The sequence below is a fragment of the Protomyctophum parallelum genome (assembly GCF_964188405.1).
Source record: "Protomyctophum parallelum genome assembly, chromosome: 2".
Lineage (NCBI taxonomy): Eukaryota > Metazoa > Chordata > Actinopteri > Myctophiformes > Myctophidae > Protomyctophum > Protomyctophum parallelum.
This window is the reverse complement of record NC_139699.1, coordinates 22138858-22153809: the sequence shown is the minus strand read 5'-3', so window position 1 is coordinate 22153809 and position 14952 is coordinate 22138858. Positions and strand designations below refer to the sequence as shown.

Sequence of the window (14952 nt, the reverse complement as noted above, 5' to 3'; positions counted from 1 at the left end):
CTTTGCCTTCTGGCTCAACTCTCTTTTCGTGTAAACATACGTTCAGAAAATCCATTAATACACATAGGGTTTTAAAACCACAGGACAGAGCAGGGTGAATATAGTGGTTCAACTCCCGATCCCGACGGCCTTTACTGCCCCATTTCAGCCTACTGTCTGTCCCTCTATAAAAAAATATAAAATAAAGGTGGAAGTCGCAAAAAACATGATAAAGGCTTCCTCCAAGTGCTTAACCACAGCACCTGTCTAGGCCACACCCCCATGCACCCACCCACCACACAAAGACATGCCCACATACAACAGATTAACATGCACATAAGGACACCCCGCCCCACCCCAACGCTCTCCTCCATGCTCTCTGGAGAACCAGCCTAGGATTAGACCAGCCATAATTGCTATGCAACACAAACACTCCCGTACTTTTAGCAAGTGAGCCCGAGGCGCCGCGGAACCACAAACTTAATTTCCAGAGGATGTGTTTCAGCTAAACTTAAACCTAAAGAATGGTCCGAGCCAAAAGAGCATGCACATTATACTACAGTTCTTCTTTCTCTCTCTCTCTCTAAAAATGACAGACAAGTGTGCAGAAATTATTCACAGATGTGCTGGTCCCTCTCTGCCACACACGGGAGGTGGAGGAGGAGGAAGAGGAGGAGGAGGAGGAGGAGGAGGAAGAGGAGGAAGAGGAAGAGGAGGAGGAGGAGGGGGGGGAGGAGGAGGATGAGGGGAGGCAGCAAGCCTGCTCTGAGACACTCAGAAGCAGAAGAATAAACAAGAAGAATGGGCACTAAGGATAAGTTTGGGCACCTCGATGTAAGATGGGCATAAGATGGGCGTCTTAAAGGGCATGACCACTTTGGTAGAGGTTTGGGTTGTGTGGACAAGAAATGTGAACAAGAAACCAACAATAATTGCTCCAGTGATTAGAAATTGATCATTCAAAAATATGCTCCTCGTTGACTTTCATTGTACGTTGACTTAAAGGGCCACTTCACCGCTTTTAAAACCCCCGGAATTGGCCCCAGACCCCAATCTCAAAATATGTTGTATAATGTATGTTGTGACACTATGTTAACTAATTTTTCTGCATGGGGACCTCCTGCTACCCCCCCCCCCCTATCCAACCCCAAAAAAACAAAATATACCCCCTGTTGCGAGCCAACATTATGACCTCAGCTGTTCCCTGTGTGACCTCGCAAGACACACATCTTACGTAACCCCAGTATAGTGAAACAGTAACCGAAGAGCTCGCGGAGTTGGTCGTGCGGCAAAGTCATAAAATGGTGATCAACTCCGGTGATTATTTCCGCATTACATAACCCTATAGCGCTGCTGACCTTTCTTTCAATGCAACCTCGATGCAAATAAATGCGTGCAGCAGAACCACTGACATGAACTGTACGCTATACGTACATAGAGTACATGGTGGGGCTGTGTGTAGTCAGTGTACTGCTGCACACCAGGGAGTATAGCAGCTACTATAGAAACGGAATCCATGTTATCATGCAGAATTTATAATGGCTGTAGGAGCAAGCTGATAATGTCAGGGAGGGAGGAGAGAGAGAGAGAGAGAGAGAGAGAGAGAGAGAGAGAGAGAGAGAGAGAGAGAGAGAGAGAGAGAGAGAGAGAGAGAGAGAGAGCTCCTTGAACCGTAAACAGCCAACGAAGACACTTTCTTGCCAGAGCCACGGGAGGAATAGAGATAGGGCCTGGTTAAGAAGAATGGCCACACGCAGACCCCCCACCTTCACTTAATGCTTAATATCGGAATACTGATATATTATTGATTTCAGCTGTTTGCTGTCAGCTTTAATTATGTAGCTTAACTCGGACGCCTCCCCTTTATGTATTAAACTACTAGTACTAGTATTAAAATGTTATTGTCTTTTTTATGTCCAATGTAATTGTACTTTTCAGGGTCCCAATTAAAAAATGGCAAAATAAAAATAAAATCTGGATTTCAATTCAAATATGGCAAAAGATATAGCTGATCTACAAGCTCAAAGCACGGCCTGAAAGGTTCTTCTTCCTTTACCTATATATATATATACCAGTCCTCTCACCTGCTCATAGTTCAGGCGCTGGGCCTCGGAGATCTCTTTAGGCTTTGCGTCGAGGATGTAATCTCCTGCGAGAGGGAAGAGGAGATACCGTTATAATACAGTTAACTGTGGAGAAGCAGAGAGAGAGAGAGAGAGAGAGAGAGAGAGAGACAAATGACTAATGACAAAAAACTCCCATATCTGTTGGGTGAGGTACAACAATGTGCAAACACAGCAGCAAGATTTGTGAGCTGCTGTGACAGGAGAATACAAGCACCTTAAGGAATACAAACCATTGTGTGTACACTGTTTATCAAAAGTATAAAGCTAACGTCTTCTATATGGATGTATATTGTATCCTATCCTATCCTATATTGTAACTATCCGACAGAAAATGCACAATCTTTTTTATAGTTTCACAAGATAGTATTACCCAAAGTGTTAATGTAACACAGTTCTGTTTACACCTTTATTTAATTCCTATTAATATCCAATATTTCTTTGTAAATTGAATTGAATTGAATTGAATTGAGAGAGAGACAGACAGACAGACAGACAGACAGACAGACAGACAGACAGACAGACAGACAGAGAGAGAGAGAGAGAGAGGGAGGGAGGATCTATTGACATATACAGCACAGTGTACGTACATACTGTGACATTGCCATCAACAGCAGCAGGTTCTAATCCACACTGAGAGCCAGAGTTGGGTGTTAAGCTCTCTACGCTGACAGCTGTTTTTACCCCTTGGTCTAAGCAGTTCTCAAACTTTTTTGTGTCAAGAAAGAACCCCCCACAAATTGATACGGCTTTTGCAGCGGACAGACATCCATCTGATTAGTGCCAGGGACCCCCAGAAGAGAAGAGATGTTTGTTTGGATCAAATGTTTGGTTAAAAAACTAATAGAAAATGTGCACAGTACACCCTGATCACTACAATACAGGACAAAGGGTCACAGTGCACCTGTCTGTCACCCTCATTAACATTCTCTCCCACTGCACCACTTGCGGCACAATCTTCCAGTTAGAGGACATGACATAACAGAGCCTTTGGTTATAATAGTAAAAAAAAAAAAAAAATCAAATAAGTTGAGTAAGGGGTGGTGCAAGAGTATGCAGACAGGTCACATACATTAAGTCACATGGAATCAGATTATTTCCAATGTGACTTGAGCCACATTCAGAGGTGGTTTCAAATCTGATTTGAGGCGACCTGTCTCAGTCTGCATGAAACAACCTAATCTAAATCAGATTCCATGTGACTTGTATGTGACCTGTCTGCATTTAGACTTGTTTAAACACATCATATTCCAATCTGGCACAGATCTGATTCAGGCTGGATTTGGCTGCCACAGATCAGATCTGGTCACTTGAAAACGGCAGTGTGAGCGGTCGGGCCGAAAGATCAGATTTGAGAAATAAAATCAGCTTTGATTCAGATTCGACTGAATCTGACTACAGTCTAAGGGCGCTTTCACACCGGACATGTTTGGTTCGTTTAAAACGAACCATGGTCCTTTACCCCTTTGGTTCGGTTGGTGTGAACGTGCATCCGAACTCTGGTGCGGATCAAAGAAACGAACCATGGTCCGCTAAAAAAGGCCGGACTCGGTTCGCTTCCAAACGAACCACGGTGCGGTTCGTTCTCTCTCATAATGTGACTATATCGTTAGATTGGAAGACAATACAGTCTTGGCTGACAACACCAATTGAAAGTAGAGTTCCCAAGGATTATGGTGATTTTTTAATTTTAAAAATCGCATAAGAAATGAGCGAGATATGCCTAAGTAAAATGGCAGTGGTCTTGGCAATTTGTGTGCGATCCGGGGCGACGGGCGACGGCACAATAGATTTTCATTCATTTTTCAGATCATTATCATGTCATTGCAGTGCAAACCATTAAATATAGCCTATATTAACTTCATAGGCTATTGTACAATATGTGACATATTTCTTTCACCCGGTATTATTGATGTGAGTTGATCAAAATAGTATTGCCTAGGCTATAATGCTTGACTTGTAGCCTAGGCTATACAGTAGGCTATATAATGCCAGCAGTCATTATTCTCTTTCTTTAAGACTAAACTGACCACCTTCAAGTTTAAACCATAAGATGACATGGAAATGCCCGTTGATTTGATGCGCAGAAATATATATCTAATCGGGTTAAGGTGCACACATGGAAGAAAAGTCCATTTTATCGGGGATACCTTGTTGTAGGCTATACGTCTCCGTGAAGCAAGCACATTATTGTTCAAACACCTGCTCCTCTGTTCATCTGTTGCTCTTATTTGGCTAATAAAATAATTAATATGAATGAATGCAATAGCAAGTTGTTGCTGTCATGTTGCTGTTCTCTTCTCTCTGTGTGACTGAAGGTTGCCCCAAAATTCGTAGACAGTGATTTCCCCTCATGTTCTTTTTCCCCTCACCATTTAATTCGCTTAACATGTCCACGTGTCATTTGTTTACATATTTGGTACGCTTTACAAAGTCCAGTGTGAACACCAAACGGACCAAAATCAAAATGCAAATATTTGGTCCTTGGTCCTTGATCCGGACCTTCTAAGCGAACTTTGGGTGTGAAAGCGCCCTAAATGAGGCCCGATTTAGGCTGCAGTCACATAAAGTCAAATCTGATCTGATCTCCGGTCGGATCAAGAACACGTGCTCCAGAGCATTTCTAGGGAAAATCACTCAATTGAGGAAGTGGGGAGAGAATTTAATCTCCTGGGAAAGTGGAGAAATTATACTAAATGCACATTAACTGCCACCATTCTCTGTCTGTTTCCATCAGCCCTTTTTTCTACATTTTTATCCCACGATACCTGTAACCCATTTTTCCCCCAGTGTCAATTATCTAATGTGATCCCGGGTTCTACACTTCCTCTGCCAACCTGGGGAGAGCAACGGACTGACCTCATGCTTCCTTCAATGCATGAGGACTGGAGTCCAAGCTGCTTCTTTTCACCCGACAGGGGAGTTTCCCCAGCCGGACGTAGCGCGTGGAAGGAACACATTATTGCGACCAGTTGGCCAGGGGGAGGTAGTTTAGAGACCAGGATAACTGCATGTTTTTTTGTGAGGGTACCTACACTAGGGGACATGGGGAGAACATGCAAACTCCACACAGAAGGGCCCTTTCACCAACCCCACCTAGGGTATGGGCACTGATGACACGGAGAAGTGCCCACAGCGTCTCCAGCGGGAATGGAACCCAGGACCTCTGTGGCTGTGAGGCGACAACAGCGCTAACGACTGTGCCACCTTGCCCCCGCGCTCGTTCTTTAACTCTTCCTCGTTTGTACAATGGCGTCTTGTACACACCCTACTCCGGCCTCAGAGCACTCCGATGAAGGAACACTACCAAACGGATACAGTATTTGATATGTTGCACTGGCTTTTATTAATCATAATGCATGTCACCTTGCCATTGGATTGAATTTTCGTTTTTTTCATGTCATATGAAAGCAGGGAATCATAGCTTCAAATTGACATATTGGTTGTTCAGTTTGACCCACCAGTTTTGGAGATATGGCTTATAAACAGCAAGTTGAGAAAACAGGCTTGAAAGGTTCACTTCTGTGGTCTGTAACATTACACCTAGCTACATGTTTAAGCATGTATTTCATATTGACATGTCAATTTCAGCACCAACACTTATTTCAGACATGTGAAGAGTCTGCCTGTGCTATTAACTCATAAAGCTGGTGAAAAGCTGGAATTTGCGCAATGGCAGGCTCTCAGTCAAATCTGGTCACATATTTGTCAATGTACTGTATGTCAATATGCCATTATGTAAATGAATTGTTATTTTGGAGTCATTGCTCTTCATGTAAGGCATAAACAATTAATAGTGTGTGTGTGTGTGTGTGTGTGCGCGCGCGCGTGTGTGTGTAAGAAGCGATACAGTGGATGATCAGTGTTATTTGATATTGAAAGTGCTAGCCTTGTGATATAATAATAGCCTTATTGTTAATTTCAGAAAGTGTGGGTGTAGGGAGTCCGATGATCTTGGAAGCAATACGGGTAATACTGAAAAGTATTATGGTATGATGATAAGAGCAGCCCTCACTTCACACGAGTGTGATTTTTTTGTATTTATTTAAAGCCGACTCATACTAAATTACACAATGCCACCAGATATGATGGCTTTTGAAACTGATCCTCCGAGGAGCTTCCCAGAATGAACTGCCTCATCGTGCACGACTGCAAGCTCATTATTTGCTGAGCGGAAAATCTTGCATATTGGAAAATGGTGCATATTATTTCTCTTAAACTTGCCATCGTCGACAAATGGCGCGTGAAGGTAGACTAGACAGCTACCACCGTGAGAACGATTTACTGTGCTGCTTCTTAGCTGGTTTGCAAATTAAATGTAGATAAAGCAAATAAAATTAACTGAGTTTTCACTCAGAGGAGTGTGCTATTCCCTGAAGTGTATTTTTCTTTAAATGACATACAGTATAAGCTTAGTTTTTCAAATAATGTTGAGACATAAACTATATTACTACTTGCAAAGGCTGGCCCAAAAATGAGATGGTGAAATTTTCATGTGACCACCAAGGAAATTAAGACCGTTTAACCACTAGGGGGTCTACATTAGACCCCTCTCCACAACTAATTTATTTGATTAAATTAGCCGATCTACAATGGCAGTTCTCAAACTCATTCGAGGCAAGGACCCCAAAAAACGGCCCACCTATCTGAAAATGTCTTGTGACACAGAACTAATACTGTTCTATACGTCCTAACAGTACGTTTTAACAGTGGGCGACAGCCAGACGAATTTCCCGGAAGTGCATTATTTGTCAATGGGACCCGGCAACTACCACCGATAGAGGCGATAGCAGGCCAACAGGCGATGGTCGAAAAGTGGGCGGAGGAACGGCCGAAAAGATAAAAATAATTCATCTTTTGGGCGACGTCGCCCAGCAATAGTGGGCGATTGGGCGATAGCGAATGAAATTCAAGCAACCCTCGCCGTTGGTCTCCCGCTGTTAAAACGTACTATAAGAGTTTTCTGAAGAAAACATAAGCTATACTTTCGCTAGGCTGGGGGTTCGTCGTGTGGCTAAGACAGAAACCATTTTGCCATTTGATCTTCAAATCACGTCTTCAGATGGCAGCCTTCAGTGTAAGACAGTCAAGAAAGGAAGAGTCCCAGCAGGTGCCAGTGGACTGAATGGCATTTCTACACCCGGGCAGCGGGGCATGGGGGGGGGGGGGGGAAGTCCCCCTCACCCCGCAAACTCTTGTTGACAGTGGATTCCCTTACTTGTAGGCCTCTCTCTGACTGGGCCTCTTCTGCAACTGATCCAGTCAGACATGGCTCCGTGGTATGCAGCTGGTCAACAAGCACCATGTCCTCTCTATGTTACAACATCTAATGTCTTCCACTGGGTCTCTACACTACTAGGGCTGGGGCGACTAAACCCAAAATATATCCAAGCCCACATTTAGATTACAACCAGCTCTAACACGGTGGTTCTCAAACTTTTTGGGTGTCAAGGACCCCCAAATTGATGTATTTGGTCGCAGATCGACCCCCAGCTGGAATTAAATGTTTTGTGGTGCCAGGGACCCCAGGGGACTCCCTGGAACCACCACAAAGAAAAGCCGGCACTGATCTACAATGGTCAGCAATTTTATTTTTTAAATAATCACTGATTAACAGTAATTAAATAATGGTGATATTGATTGAAGCCATCCCAAAGTGGGGTCCGGGGACCCCTAGGGGTCCTTGAGAGTTCCAGGGGGTCCACAGCTAAATGATAGTTATGGGTCTGTAACTCAGAGTGTACAAATGAGAGATAGAAATGCCATTAAATGGGGGTCCGTAGCCTAATGCAGGTCAAACCTGGGGGTCCTCGAAATGAAAACCGGTGAAAATCACTGCCAGAGCCGTAACAATCTTCTCTTATGGGGCTTCCTTGTCATATATTTTCGAATGGGGGGTCCGCGGGGCTAATGAGCGTCAATTTGGGGGTCCTTGACATGAAAAGGTTTGGGAACCACTGATATAACCTAACTGCCCCACTGTCTGTGTCGTCAGTCACCCTTATCACTGCTGGTGTTTGTGTGACAAGTGTGTGACTTAGAGGTTAGGCGTTATCCAACACCTTCTAAACATTTATACAAGATAAAAATGGCTTGACGGGGAATTGAAAACGGAGCGTAGTGCAAACTGACACTAGGGCTTATGCTGTAAGGATGTTTGTCATTAGTCATGAGAAGACGTAATGTAACGCGTTACACGGCAGTTTATCCGAGTTGTTGCTACGCAGAGGAAGGACCAGAAAACTGACCGTTCACACTGCACTTTTTCTGCTCGTTAAACCAGGAAGCTCGTTAAAACACAGCTTCTTGGTCACTAAACTGCCTCCCCCTGGCCAGCCGGGGAGCCTGATGGAGGGGAAAGGAACTGGTTGGAATAACGTGTTCCTTCCACGCGCTACGTCCAACTAGGGAAACTCCCCCCTGTCAGGTGTAAAGGAGCAACTTGGAGTACATTTTGATTTTGATGCCAATACTTTGGTACATCTATTCAAGTAAAATGTTGAATTCCGGACATTTACTTGTAACAGAGTATTTCTACATTGCAGTATTGATACTTGTATTTACAAGTAAAACATTTGAGTACTTTTTTTCCACCACTGGTGAGAAGAAGCGCTTCAGTAAGCAGACACTCTGCTCTCTCTCTCTCTCTAAACATCCCAGTTATGAAGGGGAGGTTAGGAGATGTGTCATGCTATGCACGGAGAAGAGAGCTGGCTCCTGTTTCCCGACACAGACGTAGAGAGGGAATATAACCTACCAAGCTTCCTTTGTTCGTCTTCCTAAAATGCTAACATACAACACACAGGAGCACAATCTGGTTCAGTGGTTCTCAGACGTTTTCATGTCAAAAGGACATTGATATTGATAATATATATATATATATATATATATATATTCTTTTAATATTGGTCAAAATATAAGAAAAGCAGATGTACAAGCTCACAGGGCGTTATTTCATGCCATGCTGCGTGCTTGTACATCTGCTATATATATTTTTAGCTATATCCTATATCCAGCTTTTAGTGTATGTTCACAAACTTTGTCATTCACAAACATTAAATTCCCATTGACAATGAATGGATATTTTTACGTCAGTGTCTGAACAAATAGGCATAGTGTCTATTCTACGTTATGATGATGTACGATGATAAGAGCGCCCCTCACTTCACACAGGTATGATTTTGAATGAAGGAGCCATGAGGCCCAGAGGGCAGGAGGAGCAGGAGCCCATCTCCCGATTCTGTATAGCGTGAGGCTATGGCTTGATCCTTGATGTACAAGTAAGTACACTCCCTGGACACTGGACAGACATGATGTGGACACATTATGCCAGTATGTCGCAGGGACTTGCCCCCAATCCAACCCTGCCGAGTGCCAAGCAGGAAGGCACTACTGGGTCTTTGGTATGACGTGGCTGGGGATCGCTGTAGTTAAAATGATTGTGATGCTATATTAACTCATTTGGACCCCTCGAGGACCCAAGGGGATCCCCGGAACCCACTCTGAGAACCAATGTTATCTAGTCAAAGGCAGTATGTTGTCTTCTGTACGTGAAGTGAAACAGTCACAGTATAGTTATGGTGTTAAGACTCAAATAACATTGGTAAAAAGCAGATCTAGCCTAATTCCTGGTCTGCACAACTTTGTTGACAGTTAAGGGCAGTCCATACTGTCTCCGACCACCGAACTTTTCGTCGGAAAGATCAGACTTTTATTTTCACAACATCTGGGAGTGCAGCTTTCAGAACAAAAATTCGGAGAAATGCGTTTCAGAAGTTGCAAGTGACGTCATGTTGTAGTTGTACCGGAGCTTTCCGACGAAAAGTTCGGTGGTCGGAGAGAGTATGGACTGCCCTTTAGGACAACTCATACATTTGGACAATTACAGAAGGAAGGGTATCAATCTTGAAAAATGTATAGTGAATAGGAATAGTGACAGTTTTAGTTGGGTGGTTATGGATTAAGTAAATCCTTGACAGTGAAATAACGGAAGGGCGTCTTTTCTGGCTTGAAATATCCACCAGCTATACTCTCATTCACGCAGAGCCTTTGCAGTATTATGTGACATGGATTTCTAGCTTTCATGAATCTCAATATTTCTTTCCACAAAACTAGAATTAAGAAAGGTGCGCTCACTCATTGGCACACAACTAGGTGTTTTTTGTTAAACACAGTCTATCTAGATACTGATAACTGCCTACAAAGCCCTCAACAAGCAGGCTTCCTGCTACCTCTCTGACCTCCTCCAACGCCATGCCCGCTCCCTCAGGTCAGGTAATGGCCAACCTCCCAAGCTCCCCAAGACAAAGAAACAGCCCTGGGGTGACAGACAGCAGGGCTTTCTCTGTGGCTGTCCCTCCCTGTGGAAACAACTCACTCCCAGCTCACACCTCACATCAAAGCTGCCCCCATGGCCCCCACCCTTGCCACGTTTAAAACCACACTCAAAACTCACCTGTTCAGACTAAGATTCCCTACCTAATTATTACAGTTTATAATCTTTTAACTAGTTTTTCCTAATATAGTTTTTTTATTGTCTCCACCAGGCCGTGTGTCAGTCTGTGTCCGTCCGTCCGTGTACAGCTAATCTCCGGCACCGTTATTGTATTCTCTTTTGTAAAGCGCTATATAAATTGTATGCATTATTTTGCACTGCACTCCTCGAGCACGAACGAGACAGTTTCATGCTTGCTTTGTCGCTCCACCTGTCAGATTGCTCGCCTCTTGTTGAAAATGAATTGCTGGGCGCGTCAAGTTGCTTCTTGTGTTAAAAGGTCTACTCTCCGCCAGAAGGCACCCCCCAAATGTTAACGTCAGACGGAGTCAAACGTCAAACTGTGTCTCTCTCCCTCGTTCTGTCTGTCTGTCTGTCTGCCTGCCTGCGTGCGTGCGTGCGTGCGTGTCTGTCAGTCATACCGTAGTTGTCATGTTTAGCAGGTTGGTATTAACTGAACGGCAAAAACACGCATATAGGTGTCCAGTCTCTGTGTGTGTGGCTCTCTCTCTGATAGTGCGCATGCACACATGCACGCATGCACACATGCACACATGCACACATCTCTCTCTCTCTCTGATTGTGCGCATGCACACATGCACGTACATCATAGGTGTGCACTCTCTGTGTCCGTCTCTCTGTGTCAAATTGTAAAACTGTGGCGTTGGATTATGCTCTCTCTCTCTCTCTCTCTCTCTCTCATATATGCTGGTAGTAGATCTCATAATGCCAAACGGAAAGCTTGCGCTTGATTGTGTATAAGTGCACACCATGACCACAGACACGTACACCATGAGTCTGAGATTATGAATTCACGATTATAACCGTTTAGTATCGCTTTATACGAATAGATACCGTATACTGGCATCATGTTAATAATAATACAAATAAATACTCACCAAGATATTCCATGAGTTGTTCAGCTGTTATGATTTCCATCATAGGTGGCATTTTAACCTGCAACAAAACGACACAATGGCACCGATTCCACAAACACAGATTATCAAAACCAGGACTTAGACCTAACGTTATAATATTTCTATTTACAATACACCATATATTGCTCTGAAAATAATCTTAATTGATGCCACTAGTAGTGACAGTTTTAAATAATCTCCTGGCAGTGGCACTCAGTCTCACACGTCACTTGAAATTTCACAGGAATTGACCATGGGGAAAACACATGCATTGAATTCCAGCTTTCACTGTGTCCAGAAGCAACACTTAGCCTAATTAGCAAATGTAAACGTGAACTGAACTGAACTGATTATGCAGCAGCATATTATTATACAACACACCCATAGGCTAAATAGCATGATTCCATCAACATGCATAGATCCTGGGATGGAGACAGTCAAGTCTTCCAGTATATTTTATGTCCTACGTATAGTTAACGGTTAAACCTATCCCTGGTTTACTTTCCAGAAATAGAAAATGTCATTGGGGGGCCATGGGGGTCTGTAGACTAATGCATGTCAAACAGAGGGTCCTTGAAATTAAACGGGTTGAGAATCACTGCTAGAGCCTATTCTCATGGGGTCTCTGGCATATCTTTTCAAATGGGGGTCGATCCGCGGGCTAAATAGTGTCAATTTGGGGGTCCTTGACATGAAAAAGTTTGGGAAATGCTGTAGGCTATAGTACAAACACAGTACAGTTAACAGTGTCGTAAACGGATTTTAAGACACATTTCATGGACCGTACCTTCCACGACAGCAGGAGGACATTCATGATGGCCAGCAGCGGACAGGGCCCGTTCTCGTTCTGGGTGATGACCGCCGTGTTCTCCTCCTTCCACTTGATCCACTTGATGTGGTATATGGACTGGCCGGCGGCGGCAGCGGCAGCGGCGGCGCCGCCCCGGTCCTTCTTGGCCCCGTCGTCCACTGCTCCACACAGCTCGGTGGTGGTGGTCTGCAGAGCCAGGGATGATGATGTCCCCCCCGGCCCCGTGTCTTCCAGATCCAGCCCTCCCTCGCTGCTGTTGAGGTCAGAGCTCGGGCACGAGTTGAGGTTGGAGAAGGGAGACTGGTCGTCGAGGGGGGAGTCCACCAGACTCCGGGACACTCCGGGGGGACTGACACCACTGGGACCGGGCCCGGGGCCGCCGGGCTCCGGGTCACTCCCACGTCTCAGCGGCGGCAGAGACAACAACAGACCCTCCTTGGAGGAAGCGACGTGGGAATGAGGAGGAGACGGAGACGGGTCGCTCCTAGATATTAGTCCCGTTTTCCCGTTCTTAATGTCTCCCGTTGTGGTTGTGGTTATTATTACTGCCGTGTTGTTGTCCGATGGGCATAGCAGGCGCGTCGGCTTGGCGAGCTTCACCTGTTCCATTGGCGGCGGACAAGTGGACCGCTCCACGGGCGGTGCCTCCACCGTGCCTCGGCCCCGGGTCCTGATCGCAGCAGCATCCTCCGAGGAGGATGACAGTACTAGTCGACCATCCTTTTTGTTGTTTACTAACTTTGAGGAGCCACCCTCCTCCCTCTCGTTTCCTGTAGCTAGCTCCGAGTCATCCTCATCATGTCCGACTCCCATCCCGTTACTGATCCGATCCCCAGACTCCTCCACTGGCCGCGATCCGCCGCCGCTCGCCTCCCTGTCCTCCTCCACCGACAGGAACCCCATCATGTCTGGCCTGTCGTCGGCTTTTTTCTCCCCACCTCCACCACCGGAGACGACGGCATTGTTAATGTCGGCGAGTGCGACGCTGCTGCTGGTGGTGGCGGCGTTAACGTTGACGTTAACGTCAGCGGCGGAGCCGTTATTATTGCAACTGTCGTTAACCAGAGTGCGAGTGAGAGAAGGTCCGGTATTATTCTTGGCTCCCTTCAGTCCACCACCCACAGCCGTCACACCGTCGTCCATCTGCCGCCCCGCCGCGCACAGAGAGCCGCCGTCACTGTCTCGGTGCAACTTTGCATTTTTCTCCATTTCGACTTAAACGAAACTGTCGACAGATTTTTTTTTTTGTCTTTCTTTTTCGTCTTTTAGCTAGTAAATTGCAGCTCGAGCTTCAGTCCCGCAGACGCCATGATGACAACTCTGCTAGTGACGTCACCAACATGCATGGTGTTTTTAGAGCAGTAGGGGGCGCCAGAGTGCCGACGGCGTGTGGTGCTGTGTCGCATTCAGTTGGTCCCGTTTCATTATAATGATGATATTATCATCAGCTTTAGCTTTTTTGATTGATTGATTGAAATATTTATTAACAGTTTGTAGAATTTACAGTACATTTTAAGCACAAACTCAATACAAAGACTGTTAACTGTGAGTGGACGACCCAATTAAGCATTACACTTGTTTACAACAGGGTCCACATTGTTCAATTCATCAAAACATTTAGAGACATACAAATAGACACTTCTATGTAGCTAAAGAACAGAACAGGAATTCATCATATAGGAAGCAAAAAGGGAAAAGATATATATACAGTGAGGGGAAATGGGGTGGGGGGGGGGGGATTCAGATTTTACAGAGGCCAGTTTCGAATTGCAGCCATCCGTAGGTGCCCTTTGAGAGCGGTTTTGAAGGAGTCAAGGGATTCACATGTCTTAATGACTGTTGGTAGGGCGTTCCACATTTTGGTGGCATAGGAGCGAAAAGAATTTAGCTAATGATTCATTATTCCCCGTACTTAGTTTGATGTCATTGATGTATTTTTTTACTGTATGTATGTAGGCCTATGCCTATGTCATTGATTGTATTGTATTGTTTTTATGTATAATTGTCCTGTTTTGGTTTTGTTTCTTTTTGTCCGTTTTTTGTTTGTTTGCATAATATTTTTTCTCAGTTAAAAACATAAATATATATAGTATCATCAGCTTTAAACTTGTACTAGTAGGACTAGTAAACCAACCACTATGTCTAATGTGTGAATTAGAATTACTCACATACTGTACGCAGCATGGGTCATTAATATAGTACTGCCAAAATGACCCATGTCATGTGGACTTTATCACTGCCCCAGTTGGCAGTAATAACAGTGATAATAAATAAAGTAATAAATAAATTACTTTTTAGTAATAAAGATTTCTGGTAGTTTTGCCAGCTGTGTTTGTGTGTGTGTGTGTGTGTGTGTGTGTGTGTGTGTGTGTGTGTGTGTGTGTGTGTGTGTGTGTGTGTGTGTGTGTGCACGCCTGCTGCCTGCTGGAGGTGGGCAGTGGGCACTGAGCAGAGCTCAGAGCTAGGCCCTCATGTATTAACCTCTTTCAGCCACTTGGTGGCAGAACATACTCAATCTACCGATTTTTGAATTGATTGATAGATTGATTGATTGAAAGATGTATTAACAGATATTGGAGAATTACAGTACATTTCAAGCACAACTCAATACAAAACTGTTAACTGTGG

General features: G+C 44.6%; 1 protein-coding gene across 1 annotated transcript in view; it reads right to left on the bottom strand.

Moving 5' to 3' along the window:
• Positions 1-13774, bottom strand: part of mindy2 (MINDY lysine 48 deubiquitinase 2) — a 40800-nt gene extending 27026 nt beyond the window's left edge. The window contains exons 1-3 of the mRNA XM_083760067.1: positions 12301-13774; positions 11496-11553; positions 2064-2128 (exon numbers count right to left, since the gene is read on the bottom strand). Of these exons, the coding sequence (XP_083616193.1) occupies positions 2064-2128; positions 11496-11553; positions 12301-13533 (1356 nt within the window). The 5' untranslated portion in view covers positions 13534-13774. The remainder of the gene's footprint in view (positions 1-2063; positions 2129-11495; positions 11554-12300) is intronic.
• Positions 13775-14952: the final 1178 nt, after the last annotated feature.